This window comes from Suncus etruscus, chromosome 16 (genome assembly GCF_024139225.1).
Source record: "Suncus etruscus isolate mSunEtr1 chromosome 16, mSunEtr1.pri.cur, whole genome shotgun sequence".
Classification (NCBI taxonomy): domain Eukaryota; kingdom Metazoa; phylum Chordata; class Mammalia; order Eulipotyphla; family Soricidae; genus Suncus; species Suncus etruscus.
The window spans coordinates 42,045,992-42,061,286 of NC_064863.1; the positions used below are offsets into that span (position 1 = coordinate 42,045,992).

At 37.9% G+C, this 15,295-nt stretch overlaps 1 protein-coding gene across 2 annotated transcripts in view; it reads right to left on the bottom strand.

The window, feature by feature from the left end:
- The window catches only part of FRYL (FRY like transcription coactivator), a 263,554-nt gene that overhangs the window by 137,751 nt on the left and 110,508 nt on the right, over positions 1-15,295 (bottom strand). For both annotated transcript variants that reach the window (XM_049790204.1, XM_049790203.1), the window contains 3 exons: positions 11,578-11,631; positions 6,509-6,648; positions 5,333-5,429 (listed from right to left, as the gene is read on the bottom strand). In XM_049790204.1, coding sequence (XP_049646161.1) covers positions 5,333-5,429; positions 6,509-6,648; positions 11,578-11,631 — 291 coding nt within the window. The remainder of the gene's footprint in view (positions 1-5,332; positions 5,430-6,508; positions 6,649-11,577; positions 11,632-15,295) is intronic.

A 15,295-nucleotide genomic window follows, 5' to 3' on the forward strand; every position in this document is an offset into this window, starting at 1 on the left:
CCACATAAATTGAATTATCTTGTTCTGCCTCACAAATAGAGGGGGAAATAATGGAGGGTACCAAGATCAAACAGTCACATGAACATTAAGTAGAAATAAAAAAATGATCAGACTTAACCTCAAATCCAAAGGCAATGACAACAGAATTGATACCCAATCTACAACAAGCTAGACACAGAGAGGACCACTTATACTAGCAGCCCTGAGGGTAAAAGAGGGGGCTATGGGATGCATGCTGGGAACAGGGGTGGAGGGAGGACAATATTGGTGGTGGAAATACCCCTGATTCAATGTCACTGTGTATATAAAATATTACTGTGAAATATTTATAATCAACTTTGGTCAAAATAAAAATTAAAAAAAAAAAGAATCTTCATTTTGGGCTAGAATGATAGTACAATGGGTAGGGGCATTTGCCTTCTATGCAGTCAAACTGGGTTCAATCCCTGGCATGCCATATGGTCCCCTGAACCTGCCAAGAGTGATTTCTGAATACAGAGCCAGGAGTAACCCCTGAGTGCAGCCAGGTGTGGCCCAAAAAACAAAAAAGGGGGAAAAAAAAGAATCTTCATTTAGAATACATATTACTATATAGAGGATAGAAATTTAATTTCAAATAAGTTTCTAGGCTGTTTCTAGCTCATCAAGTCATAATCACTATTCTGATATTGCATGTGTTAGCAATTCAATTTGGTTTGTTTTAGGGTTTGGTTTTAGGGCTTAGAAAAAACCGGCTTTCCACTCAAGTGGTGCCCAAAGAATCCTATGTGGTATGGGAAAAGCAATTTATGTCAGCCAGGTAGAAGGCAAGCCTTATCTGATGTACTATCTATCTCTCTAGCACACTGTAGAAAAATAAACTAACCTTTTTTTTTTTTTTTTGCCAATCTGGCAATGCTCAGGAAATCATGATGCCAGAAATCAAACCTGGACTCCTGTTTGCAAAGCATGTGAACTAACTTAGAATCTTTGGCAAGTCATTACAATTAAGTGCCTTTTCATTTGCAAAATAAGAAAGACTTCTAATTCACTCTGATCACAATAAAAATTATTTTAAAATTACTTATAATAATCTAAAGGCACTTTCCATGTCTGAAGCATTATTCAATTTGGTCATTCTGATGATCCTAAAAAATAATATGTTTTGCAGAGGAGACAATGAGTGGATAATAGCTTGCCCAAGCTTCACAGAAAGTAAATAACACAGACAAAACTTCCAATAGCTATCTCCCTTAGCAGATTGTAATGATCAGCAGTACAAAGAAGAATGAGATCTTTATGTATTATGCAGCATTCTAAACATGTGATTATCACTGAAGATAATAAACAATCAAGAAACAATTTATGTGAGGACAAGGACCAACATCACCACAAGTATTTTCTAACATGTACCAATACTCCTAGGACTCTTTTATCAAAATAAAATTGGAACTTTTTTTTTTGGTTTTTGGTTTTTGGGCCACACCCGGCGGGGCTCAGGGGTTACTCCTGGCTGTCTGCTCAGAAATAGCTCCTGGCAGGCACGGGGGACCATATGGGACACCGGGATTTGAACCAACCACCTTTGGTCCTGGATCGGCTGCTTGCAAGGCAAACGCTGCTGTGCTATCTCTCCGGGCCCAGAACATATTTTAATATGTATATATTATAGGTGATAAATGTAAAAGTCCTATTAGATTCAAGATATATTATATTGATTATTCTCCAAATCTATTAAACCCTTTATCATTTCGACATGAAAGAAAATTGGGTTAGTTTGTCATGATAGTCCAGAATGTTATATTGATTTTTATTTCATTTTCCATAGTTTCATTAGTTTTGAAGAATCTGAAGAGAGACACCCATTTTTTTCCTTCTGGCAAAATTACTTCCTAGGTGGATTTTGGTTCTTCTATCAGAGATACATATTAGCTGCCTCTTTTTTTTTTTTTTCCTTCCAATTTATTACTATTGACAATCTTTGCCTGGACCCTTTAATTTATTAGTAGATATAAAGTTGTGACATTTCAACTTTAGCATTCTACCATTCCTTCCTCATTATTATGTTATTATTAAATATCATGTGCACAGTTACTTATCTGGGGTTTTTATAAGCAGTGCTCAGGAAACCATGTGGTGCTTGCGATCAAACTCAAGCTACCAATCTTTAAGCTAACTCAACTCTCAGCCCAAAACTTACTTCTCATAGGATTCTCACAAAAAAGAAACACCCCATGGAGGACTTTAAAAAAAGCAGATCTACCATATATACTCAAGTATAAGCTGGCCGAGTATAAGCTTACCCCACTAATTTTACCCTAAAAACCTGGGTAAACTTAGTAACTTGAGTATAATAAGCTGAGGTGGAAAATGCAGCAGCCATTGGTAAATTTCAAAAATGAAAAAATATACCTAAGACAATTACAATAAATATGTAAATAAATACATACATAATTATATTTACAATACATGATTGTTTGATATACTGTACCATTAAATACCATATTAATCTATAGTATTCAATGACAACTTTAATAAAGTGAATAAACCATTTAAGACAGTAAAGCATTGTAAATATATGGTTAAAAATCCTGAATCCTTATATTCCAAAACACCTGATTATAAGGATTCAGGATTTATAAACATTTATTTACATGACTTTACTGCCTTAAAATGGGATTTTCACTTAATTAGTGCCACTGAATATTGTGGGTTAAGTTCCATGGCATACAGTTCAGCTCAGCCGCCTACCTCTTCAGCTCAGCCACGACTTATAGACTGAGCTGAAGCACTGCTCCCTCCAGCAGACAGCAGAATATGACTGGAGATATGTGCATTTGATTCAGTGCGTGCGCACCAAATCAAATAATCTGTATGAACCGAGTATCAGCTAAGTTTGGGTTTTTCGGCACAAATTTTGTGCCAAAGAAACCCAGCTTGTACTCAAGTATGTACGGTAGTTTCTTAGTGATATCTTGTCCTTCTTCAATGGGTATATTTTTTTCTCCCCCTTCAATGGGTATATTTTAATGTAGGTATGAGGATAGTGGTAAGGAAAGGAAAGGGTAAGGAGGGACACTATGGATTGGAACAACATTGTGACAGAACAAAAATTCAAGAACAGCTACTGGAATCTGAACCACTTTCTCCACAACTTTGAGCCCATGCTTGATTCTATACATAAGTAAGCCTGCTGGAGTTAATATCCTTTTGCTGTTGTTTGAAGGGTGACACCCAGTGGTCTTGGGGCTTACTTCTGGCTCTGTGCTTAGAGGCCACTCCTGGCAGGGCTCAGGATACTGTACATGATGAGGGGAATTTGAACTGCATTCAAAGCAAAGGCCCTAACCCCTTGGTCTATCTCTCTGGCCTGAAAGAATGTTTTTGGGTTAATAGACACTGGTGTTTTTTTTTGTTTGTTTGTTTTGTTGTTGTTGTTGTTAGAACAGTTGCCAGGATTATTTTGGAAAAAAGAAAGCAGGGAGGATGAAGAAAAGAGAGTGGAAAGAGGAAAGGACAGGTGTGAAAATAAATGACAACTCACTAACTCCATGAGCTGTCAAGGCACTAGAGTTGTGCAGCCAGAATTAGGAGCAACTTTCAAATGAGAAGAGAAATTGATGAGAAGCCCAAGGAAAACCCTGAGTACTGGTGTGTGTGTGTGGGGGGGGGACTGCACTTTATCCTGCTGAGAAGAAATTCTGCTTCATTTCATTAAAGGGCAGCAAATACTGGTTATCAAAACACTTATAGGATTTACATTTGGCATGCAAGAGTCCCTAGGGATCCACCACAATGATTAGTAGTCAAAGTTCATTTGCAGCCTCTGGAGACATAAGATTCTCAGGAACTATATCCCTAGTTACTGCAGCCTTCACATTCACTGATCCCAATCTGATTCAGATCACAGAAAGCAAATTAGCTTATGAGCAAAATTCCAAGGGGAAATTTCTAGATGTGGAAATCTCACAATTACTAAAAGACCTTCGTAAAAGTTAGAAACAAATTAGAATTGATTTTTCTTTGAACAGATTGTTTATCTATTTTATAATTACAAACTATATATTTTTGCAGATTTTATATATTCAAATTTCAATGTTTTTCACATACATTGCAACATATAAAAATTATTTAATTCAAGTATTTTACTAAGTCTAAAAAGCAGACCATCAATAACTACTGCAATAAATCTGCTGTCTTATTCACTTGCACATTTATAAGGCAGAAACAATACTCTGTCCAAACACATGATACATAATTTTTTAGGTCTTTCAACTTTTTCAGAAATATAACAATGTACATGGCTAGAAATATGTAGCTCACTTATTTGAGAGGCGGATTTCTGGTTCACACACAGCTATGCTCAGGGTGTACTGACTTTACACTCAGAAATTATTCCTGGTGGTGCTCAGGAGACCATTTGGGATGCCAGAGATCAAATCAAGGCTGGCTGGGTGCAAGGTATGTACCTTACTCACTTGAACTGTGAGTACTATTCTTCTGGCCCTAGGAATCTCTTCTAGTAGTGCTCAGGGAACCATATGCAGTACTGAAGACTGAACCAGGGTGTGATACAAGCAAGGCAAGTGCTTTGACCTCTGCACTAACTCTTTAGCCTGGTTATGCAACTTAATAATTATAAAAATATAAAAATTATAAAAATATAAAAATATACTACATCAGTCTAGGTGTTCTATACATAGTTGTATAATTCTGAATACTGAAGACAAGAGAGATAATATGTGATCTTATATACTTAAGTCTTTACTACTCACACCATTCAGGTGTTAAGTTCTTGAGAGCAGAGCCTAGAGCAATTTTCAAGCAACTGCATAAAAATCTAATACTGACTGAATGAATAGACATCTATCATCCACTATCCCGAGGAGGCTTCAACTGTCTAAATAACTAGGCAAGTTAGTCCTACCCATGTCAAATCACCACCACCCCCACATTTCTCATCTCTCACTGCACAATTATTACAGGTTAGATACAGGTTTGAGGGCTTAGGAAGAGAAATTCTTTGAAAGTGGAAGTAAAATGGGGACTGAGTAGGTAAATGACAGGCACACTCATTTACCTGCAGTGAAAAGCCCACATTTAATATAATTTATATTCAGTTCCATTTTGCTAACAAAATTTCCTATCTTGGAGAGTGCATTAAAGAAGGAAGGATAAGGAATGAGAGTTACAAGACATATAAGCCCAAGAGGCAACTAAAAGAAATCTTACTACATGATGGGGGCTTAGTATATGATAAGATTCCAGGTATAACAATCTAAGATCATTAAAAACTTTTAAAGTCTAGTAAGTCAAAAGAAGAAATACGTACTTCACAGAAGTAAAAGCTTACCTGCTTTAGAACTTCAACTAAAACTAAGCAAAAAATGAAATCTACTGCTAAATCTCTTCTTTCAAGAAGATAATCTCTTTCACGTTGCTGTTCATCCCTGGAAACAAAAACCAAATTAGAACTGCATCAAAGATCTATAACTGAAAATAGTGATTGGTTGGTTATTAGCAATTCACATTCTTCACTAGTTCCTAATAATATACAGTATGCTAAAGCAACTGAGTGTGCTTACTCATAAACAAATTACATGTTCTTACATTATTTCTTGTTTCTGAGGTATTTATACACAATTTTATTTGTCAAAAATTAAGTCTAAATAGTGAAAAGAAAATCTTTCTCATTGACAATTCTCACAATGTCCTTTTTTTTTTTAAATGTAACGTCATTCTACTAAGGAGTAAAGCAAAAGTAGTGACTTTTCTGATGAATATACACTGCCTGGTAACTTTTTCAAGAATTTAAGTTGAAAATAATCATGAGTGTCGGAGAGATAACATGGAGTAAGGCGGTTGCCTTGCAAGCAGAAGACAGTGGTTCGAATCCCGGCATCCCATATGGTCCCCCGAGCCTGCCAAAAGTGATTTCTGAGTGTAGAGCCAGGAGTAACCTCTGAGTGATGCTGGGTGTGACCCCCCACCAAAAAAAAAAAAAACAAAAAAACAAGAAAATAATCATAATTGACCCTGACTGAAGCCCAATTCTACACCATGCACACAGCTCCTGCACACAGACAGGTGTCTGACATAAAGCAAAGACCTAAAGGGGGAGAGGGGGAGAAAGTGGCAAGAAATGCAATACAAGTACCTGGAAGAGTTTCATGATACTGTAATATGGTTTTTGTGGTTCCTGAACCACACTTGGCTTCCTTCCTAAAACTCATGAACAGGAACTTTTCTATGACTACTTGTGCTCATCCATTACTGCAGTGGCACTACTGAAATTGGGCTTTGCATGATAAAGCTCAGTGATGATTACTGTGGGCATGTACCACACCAAAACTGTTCATCCCTCTCGGCCTCCAGCATAAGTATGAACTTACCTTTCTCTCGCTATGGTTCTCTCATAACTCATCATGTTTTGGCTCAGAAACCAAGCAACGCAACCTTCAGTGGCTCACACTAGTACCCATGGACAGAAATGTGATTCCAGATAAATTAGTAGCCAGACAGCACTTACCCCTTAGACTTGGTACTAGAACGAGGCCTATACTCGTATGACTCATCTTCTGTTCCATTCTGGCGCCTGTACCAGTCAAACAAGGTGCGGAGGAGGGAAGGGAGGCAGTGCTCTGCTACTGAGCTCATAGAGCTTATCAACTGAAAAGAAAGAAGATTCCTGAAGGTGAAACACAACTGCCAAGTGCCATAGCCCCAACTCAGTTAATAATCCAGACTTAAAAGCCTAAATCAAAGGCTGCTAAGATAAAATCAGCAAAGTAGGCTGAATTTCTCCATCTATTTTACCCCAAAACCATTCCATTTAACTTCTAGGACACACCCAGTCATGTCCCCCCCACCTCACAAATTGCTCTTTCTTCTTTGCTCCTGAGAATAATAGGTTTTAAGAAATTGCCACTAAAACTGATGAAGAGATAAAACAATATTATTATGGGCCCTAGGGGAAAACTTGGTGGCTAACTGTGCCTTTTCTTTGTAAGCCTGAGATCTTAAGTTTGATTCACAGGGTCACTCGCAAGTCTACACTGTGGCTCTGCAATCTGATTCCTTACTTGCCACAGAGGAGTGTGTCATCTCCAGTGCTTAGAGAGCCGTGAAGAAGCAAAGCAACTGAAGTGTGAGAGTCCTAGTCAGCACCACAACAGAGCATAAGTGAAACCCTAGGTGAGTATCACTACTAAGCAACCTTGATCACCATAACTAGAGAAAGAAAGAAGTCAGGTGGAGAAAATAAATATGAGCACTGTACTGAAAGTTCCAATTTATTCTGAACTGACAGACACAGAAGAGAGAGAATTTTAAATACAGAGATTGTGATATCCAGAAATAAACATCCTAGAAATGTATGCAAATGATCCCTGAAAGCTTAGCATATAAAAATGTGATAGCAGGAACTCAAGTTGAGGTATCTCTAAAACTATGTAAATTTTAGATATAAGGTGCAATCATGAATGAACCCAATACCTCAGCTACCATTACTACTAGTCCCCCATGCCACCACTCTTCATTCTGAGGATCCCAAGTGGAGAAATTATCCTCTATTTATACAAGTTCCTGTGCCCGAGTCAACCCACTGTTCAAAAAAGTAATATCTTAAATTCACCATACAAACATGCTTCACTTTATTTTATCTTTACTAAAAATCTGTGGCTGACAGGAATGGTCAGTTAATAGAGGAAATGAGCATCAAGTTTAAAGATCCTAGTTTTTAAGTAACTACATATATTTCATTTAAATTTATAATTGAAGAAATGAGGCTGGAGAAATCGCTCAAAGGGCTAGAGTATGTCTTGCAATGTGGAGACTTCAACTTTGATTACTTAAACTGCTCATTCCCATTCCTCAACACTGCCAAGTATTCCTAGATGAGCCCTAGCACCACCTGATTCAAGAATCAAACTGCCGTACCTACAAACCCTGGCAGATTATCACTGGGTGGTTCAGGGCCCCAGGAGCACTGGAGAAGAGGCCCATTCCACCCTACCAAAAAGAAAAAATAAAGGGCCATTCACAGAAGGAACAACAAAATACCATCTGTAATTTTAAATATGTATAAATAGTTTATATCACACATCGTTTTCATTGTGAAAAACAACCTAAGCAATGAGGCATGACTGTTTACCATTTTAGTCATCATCTATATAAGAAAAATGGAAAGTTTCCTTTAAGTGTTATTTAACAGAACTTTAAACTCTAATTATATATTCATTCATTGAAAGTAGTAGATTCATGACATGAATTAGTATTCTAGGTACACTCAGCCATTTATTAATAACAATGAAATATTGGCAATAACTGCTGCAGTGACAACATTTTAAAAAGCATTACAGAAGGTGATCTCAGTATCACTGTAATGAGAACTAGTCTCCCTATTCATGATTTCTTCTCAGACCAATAACTTTTCACTCACAGTGCATATCAGATTTATCGAGAGCATGGTCATAGGCAGGCGTCAGAACACAACTGAAGGTGGAGACTACAGAACTCAAATGAGATCCAGAAAACACAGTATTTTTTACTAAATCTCCACACCAGGGAATTCTACCCAACCATCTTGCTCTAATCAAGCAGATGACTCTGAGTCTGAACTTCTATTTCTTAAATGTGAGATAATGTCAAAGAAGGCCAGAAATACTCTATGGGAAAAGAAATCTCATATATATATACATATAAATAACAATCAGACAAGCCTATCTCAGCCAGGGGAGAAAATAAACATTAGAATTGATAACTAACTCATATTTTAGATGTTCTTTGTATACAGTGGTTTAATAGCCCTTCACTGGAAAAAATTTTCACGTTAAAAGGTAAAATTACCTCTCGAAGCAAGTGAGAACAGAGATGGGAATATATTAAGCTGAGAAGCTTCTGTATCTCAAAGGAAATAGCGCCCAGGATACAAGAGCCACCCACTGAGTGGGAGAAACTATTCACCCAATATCCCACCAGATAAGGAGCTAATCTTCAAAATATACAAGGCACTGACAGAAATTTACAAACAAACAAACAAACAAACAAAAAACCTAATCCCATCAAAAAATGGGGAGAAGAAAGGACAGACACTTTGACAAAGAAGAAATACAAATGGCCAAAAGACACATAAAAAAATGCTCCACATCACTAATCATCAGGGAGATGCAAATCAAAACAACTATGAGGTACCACCTCAACCACAGAGATTGGCACACATCACAAAGAATGAGAAAAAACAGTGTTGGTGTGGATGTGGAGAGAAAGGAACTCTTATCCACTGCTGGTGGGAATGCCGTCTAGTTCAACCTTTATGGAAAGTGATATGGAGATTCCTCCAAAAACTGGAAATCGAGCTCCCATACGATCCAGCTATACCACTCCTAGGAATACACCCTAGGAACACAAAAATACAAAAATCCCTTCCTTACACCTATATTCATTGCAGCACTATTTACCATAGCAAGACTCTGGAAACATCCAAGATGCCCTTCAACAGACGAATGGCTAAAGAAACTGTGGTACATATACACAATGGAATATTATGCAGCTGTCAGGAGAGATGAAGTCATGAAATTTTCCTGTACATGGAATCTATTATGCTGAGTGAAATTAGTCAGAGAGAGAAAAACGCAGAATGGTCTCACTCATCTATGGGTTTTAAGAAAAATAAAAGACATTCTTGCAATAATAATTTTCAGACACAGAAGAGAGAAGGGCACCTCATGAAGCTCACCACAAAGAGTGATGAGTTTAGTTAGTAAAATAACTACATTTTGAACTATCCTAATAATGAGAATGTATGAGGGAATTAGACTGTCTAGAGTACAGGCAGGGGTTGGGTGGGGAGGAGGGAGATTTGGGACATTGGTGATGGGAATGTTTGCACTGGTGGTATTCTTTACATGACTGAAACCCAAACACAATCATGTATGTAATCAAGGTGTGTAATAAAATATTAAAAAATTAAAAAACAATAAAAGGTAAAATTACTATTGGCTGAAAAACCAACACACGAAATGGAGGGATATGATTAGATATGTTTTAAGAAAATTTCAAAGGGTACAGGAAAGAAGTTAGAAGAGAAAAAGCAGCAGCCTGTGGATGGCACAGAGGCAGCAGTGACTGCTTTCAAGACTGAGGCCCTGAGCCCAATCCCCACTGCTGCCTCCCTGGGCCAGGTCTCATGTCTTTGCTGTGAGACCCCCTGAAAATGCTGCTTCCATGTGGTACCATAGTCAGGCACATGCAAGAAGTGCAACTATGTGAGCAAACTCCAGAAACAGCACAACTTTTCTTTTTTCTTATGTAAATGATGAACAAAAAGATAAATGTTCATGCCTCATACTTGAATTGTTGTTCACAATGAAAAGCTTTGTGTGGTATAAACTGTTCAATATATTTACAAAGTAGCAGATGGTGTTCTGTTGCTCCTTCTTTAAATCCTTTAAATTTCTTTTTTTTTTCTTTTTTTGGTTTTTGGGTCACACCCAGCAGTGCTCAGGGGTTCCATATGGATGCCGGGATTTGAACCACTGTCCTTCTGCATGCACAGCAAACGTCTTATCTCCATGCTATCTCTCCGGCCCCTTAAATTTCTTTTGGTAGGGTGCAAGCTACTTTTTTAGTAGTAGTCTGGGACCTGGCACCCAATGATACTCTGCCTGGGCTTGTGGGTGATAGCTTGATGCTCAGTGCGTGAACACCGCAGCCAGTGAGGTGGCCCATCTAAGCATAGGTGTGAGCAGGCCAGCAACTTCTGATGAAGTTACCACTGTAGAGTGAAGGATAATCATCACTAACAAATTATAATTCCTGGTGTGCAAAAACTACAACCAAGTGTGTACAAATCCCAGTCATTATAACAACATACAAAAGAAGAGAAGGAAGAAAATTAAAATAAAAAATGTTTTTATCACAATTCTTTCTGTTAAAGATTCTGGGTTATTGCTCAGATAACTAGTGTGAATGACTTGGATACAGGAGGCCTGATTTGATCCCTTGGCACAGCATGGTCTTTTGAGCACTATCCTGAACAAAGAGCCAAGAGCAGACCTCAAGCACTAGTTATGCAGTCACAAAACTAGAAAAAGGAAGAAATAAGAAAAAAAAATTGAGTTAAATGCTAAATGAAAGAAATAGGAGCCAGAGCAATAGTATAGTGCACAGAGCACTTGCTTTGCATGTAGCTGGCCTGGGTTTGATCCCCAGAAGGAATTTTTTTTTTTTTTTTTTTGATTTTTGGGCCACACCTGGCGGTGCTCAGGGGTTACTCCTGGCTGTCTGTTCAGAAATAGCTCCTGGCAGGCACGGGGGACCATATGGGACACCGGGATTCGAACCAACCACCTTGGGTCCTGGATCAGCTGCTTGCAAGGCAAACACCACTGTGCTATCTCTCTGGGCCCCAGGAATAATTCTTGACTGCAGAGCCAGGAGTAAAACTTAAGTACCACCAGGTGTGGCCCAAAAACCAAAACCAACAAAGATGATGACCTGCTAGTTCCCAACAGGAATTTCTTAGTATGTGGAACAGACTGTTATGCCAAACATTTTCTTTTCAGGAAAAAATATTGCCTGAGTTTGAAACTGGCATACCTGATCAAACTGAAGATCTTCACCCCTCTGAAGAGATCTAGACAACGGCTTCTCCTACAATTAAAACAACAACAACAACAAAACTTTAACGAATTGTTAGGAAGTATCTACATTAAACAGTTTAATTTCATGAGAGGATTGTCTTAATCCCTCCCCATTTTCCCCAGCCAAGAAATGACTCTGGGCTTTTGGGTCACTTCTAGTGATAGTCAGCCCAGCTGCAATCGAGTGCTTAAAATAAGCTCAGTTTAGTAACATAGTACTGCTGGTCACTAGCAGTGTGCAGAAGACCACCAAGGCCACCCAGCTGTGCTTGAAGACCACCAAGGTCATATTCAGGAGAGCTCAGGGAGCTAGGTGGAGCCAAAAATCATATACAAGGTTCTGCACAGTTCAAGCATTTACTCTAGTCCTTTGAACTATCTCCCCAGACTGTAACTAAATTGTTTTACTGTACAGTTAAGTCTCCTCTTTGCTCAGAGTCACACAATTAGGAATCAAGTTGCAGCAGCGTGTTTTGGAGCCAAGTTCTCACCATGACATAAGTCCAAAGAAAGCCCTACATGAAACATCACTGAGGGGAGAGGACAGGGCGAAAGTGGGAGGTAAACTAGGGACACTGTGGCGGAAAATGTGCACTGATGAAAGAATGGGTGGGTGTTGGACATTATATGACTGAAACTCAATCATAAATAACTTTGTAACTGTGAGAAAAATAAATAAATAAATAAAATAAACCCTCAGACAACTTTAATGACCCTATTGTGAGATATAACAGTTTTCACCAATTTTCTTTTACTGAACTACTTTTTGATAATCCAACTAGCCATTAAACTGTAACAAGCAATACAGAATAAATTATTTTGTGCTTGCTATAGGGGCAGGCTTGGGGGATAGGTGGGAAATTGAGGACAGTGGTATAGAGAATGTTACACTGGCAGTTGGGTTGGAGTTGGAATTTCTGAAACTACTGTAACTGTGGGCAACTTTATTAACCATCATATTTAACTAATAAAAAAAGAAGAAGAAATATCATTGAAGGGGTTGAAGGAGGTACCCACAGAGGAAAAAGACAAAGAGGTATCAGGTATGACTCAGGATTCAATTTTATGTTACTGCATGGATGGTGGGTGGGTGCAGGGATTGGGGGTGGGGTGGAGATGGATGGATTGATAGATAGTGATACCATTCTCTGAAAGAGGAAGCTCAATGGGATGTTCAGGAAGAGAAAATAATAGTTCAAATCTATGTACTTTAACTATAGATAATTCATCAAACTAAGCACATAATCCTGGGCTTTTACATGTGAGATGCCAGATCTGGTCCCCCACCACCAACATTTGGCTATAGAGCACCACCTGGAACAATCCCCAAACAAAGCCTGGAATAGCCCCTAGCCACCTCCAGGTGGCCCCAAACAAAGCAAAACAAATCAAGTTTAATCAATACTCCCATAAATCCTACAAATTAAAAATTATACCCTCCTACAAAACAGGAGCCAGGTATATATTAAACTAGATTAATATAATATTTCTATTTATTGCATTATATAGCTAAATAATAAATTATATTATTTTTATTCATAGCATTTTATAGTTAATTCAATAAGCTAATACAATAGGAAAATAATTACAAATAACAAGATGTTAAAATAATTTGGAACACTCATTTTTTTATGAGATGACTTTAGAGACCAGGGCAATGGTTGAAAGGGGTGGAGTGCAATGCTTGATATGTGGGAGCCCTTGGTTCAATTTCTAACATTGCAGGGTTCCCTGAGCACCTCAGGGTCTGATTCAAAAGCCAAAGAAAGAAAAAAACAAGATGATTTTATCACAAAGAAAAATGCAGAAATGGGACCAAATATTTGTGAGAAAATAGTAAAGGTAGGACTGGGGCAAAGATGTAAAATATAACATAGTATTGAGGCAATAGATTGTGGATAAAAAACTAAATTATTACCTTGAAAAATCCTTATGTTTAGAGACTTAAAAAAATGAAACAATAAAAAGTCTAAAGGAAAATAGAGGTCCTCAAAGTTTTTTAAAACAAGCTCAATCTTTCTAAATGTAAAAAAATATATATCAAAAGCCATATATCCCCAAAACTCAAACACATATTAATGAAAGAGGAAAAGTGTTTGCATGGTTGCATTTTATTACTTTTACTTGGTTTTAGGGTCACATCCAACGATTCTCAGGGGTTATTCTTGGCTCTGCACTCAGGAATTACTTCTGGCCATTTTGGTCAGGGGACCAAATGGGATGCCAGAGATCAAACCCAGGTGGGCAGAAAGCGAGGCAAGCACCCTACCCACTATTCTATGTTATACTATGCTCCAGTCCTCTGCATGATTTTAGATATATGCCACATTAAGAATAAAAACCAAATGACAATCAGAAGAAAAATATTAGCAATAGTTATTATAGACAAGTCTCATTTCCATAGTAAAGAGTTTCCACAGCTTGGTTGAGAGTCAATACCTAATATGTTTTAAGTACCAAAAAAAATCAATAGTTCATATACACGAACCGTTTCAGCTCATAAATATCTATTCAGGTACCTACCTTTCCCAAAGAGAAATGCAAATTAAAGATGTAAATAACTACCTTTCATAGTTGTGAGAAGCTCAAAAATGTCTGATAGTATAATGTACTTGTGAAGTTACCCAACTAAGAACAGTGCCAATGAAACAGTTATAGGCAACAACATCTGTAGAACTCTGGCAATAATTTGTCAAAATTCATAAATGTAGGGGCTGGGCGGTGGCGCTGGAGGTAAGGTGCCTGCCTTGCCTGCACTAGCCTAGGACGGACCGCGGTTCGATCCCCCGGCGTCCCATATGGTCCCCCAAGAAGCCAGGAGCAACTTCTGAGCGCATAGCCAGGAGTAACCCCTGAGTGTCACCGGGTGTGGCCCAAAAACCAAAAAAAAAAAAAAAAAAAAAAAAAAAAAAAATTCATAAATGTAGATATAAATTTAATATAATACAAATTTAAGTGTAGATATAAATGTAAATGTGAATTTTAGACCCAGCAAAAATCCCACTCACAAGTATTTTACAAATGTGGCCACATCTACAAAGTGTTTTTTATAATAATAGTATATGTATACACATGTATATACCCCCTATTTATATGTGTATGTGAGAGATTTAAGGTGGCAGAGACTACAGAGATGGATAATAGAAGGTATGGAAAATGGCAGACAGATAACTATGGACAGCAGTGATTATCTTAATTTTGAGAGCCCTTTTTTGTAGTTTTTGGTATTTGGGCAACAACTGGCAGTGCTGAGGGATTACTCCTGGCAGGCTCAGAAGATATGGGATGCCAGGAACCCAAACCGGGTCAACCATGTGCAAGGCAAACACCCTACCCTCTGTGCTATCACTGTGACCACTTAAGAGTAATTTTTTATTTTCTAGCCTTCAGAACTATTCCTACTTTTTATGTTATTTTACAATAATGGTTCTAGGGGTCACAAACCTTCATAATCTCAACTAATTCTTTAGTATATATGTAGAGGAAAAGCAAGGGAAAGCAAGATAATTTATTGAAAAGATTTTGGCAGCCTATCAATGACACTGAGATGATTCAATTTTCCCTCAATAATTTTGGATGAAAGATAGCAGCACTCGCCTCAACAACCCTACCCTTGTGGAGCTAAATATCCAATCAATAATGCAAATACAATTATAGCTTGGACAGATTTAGGA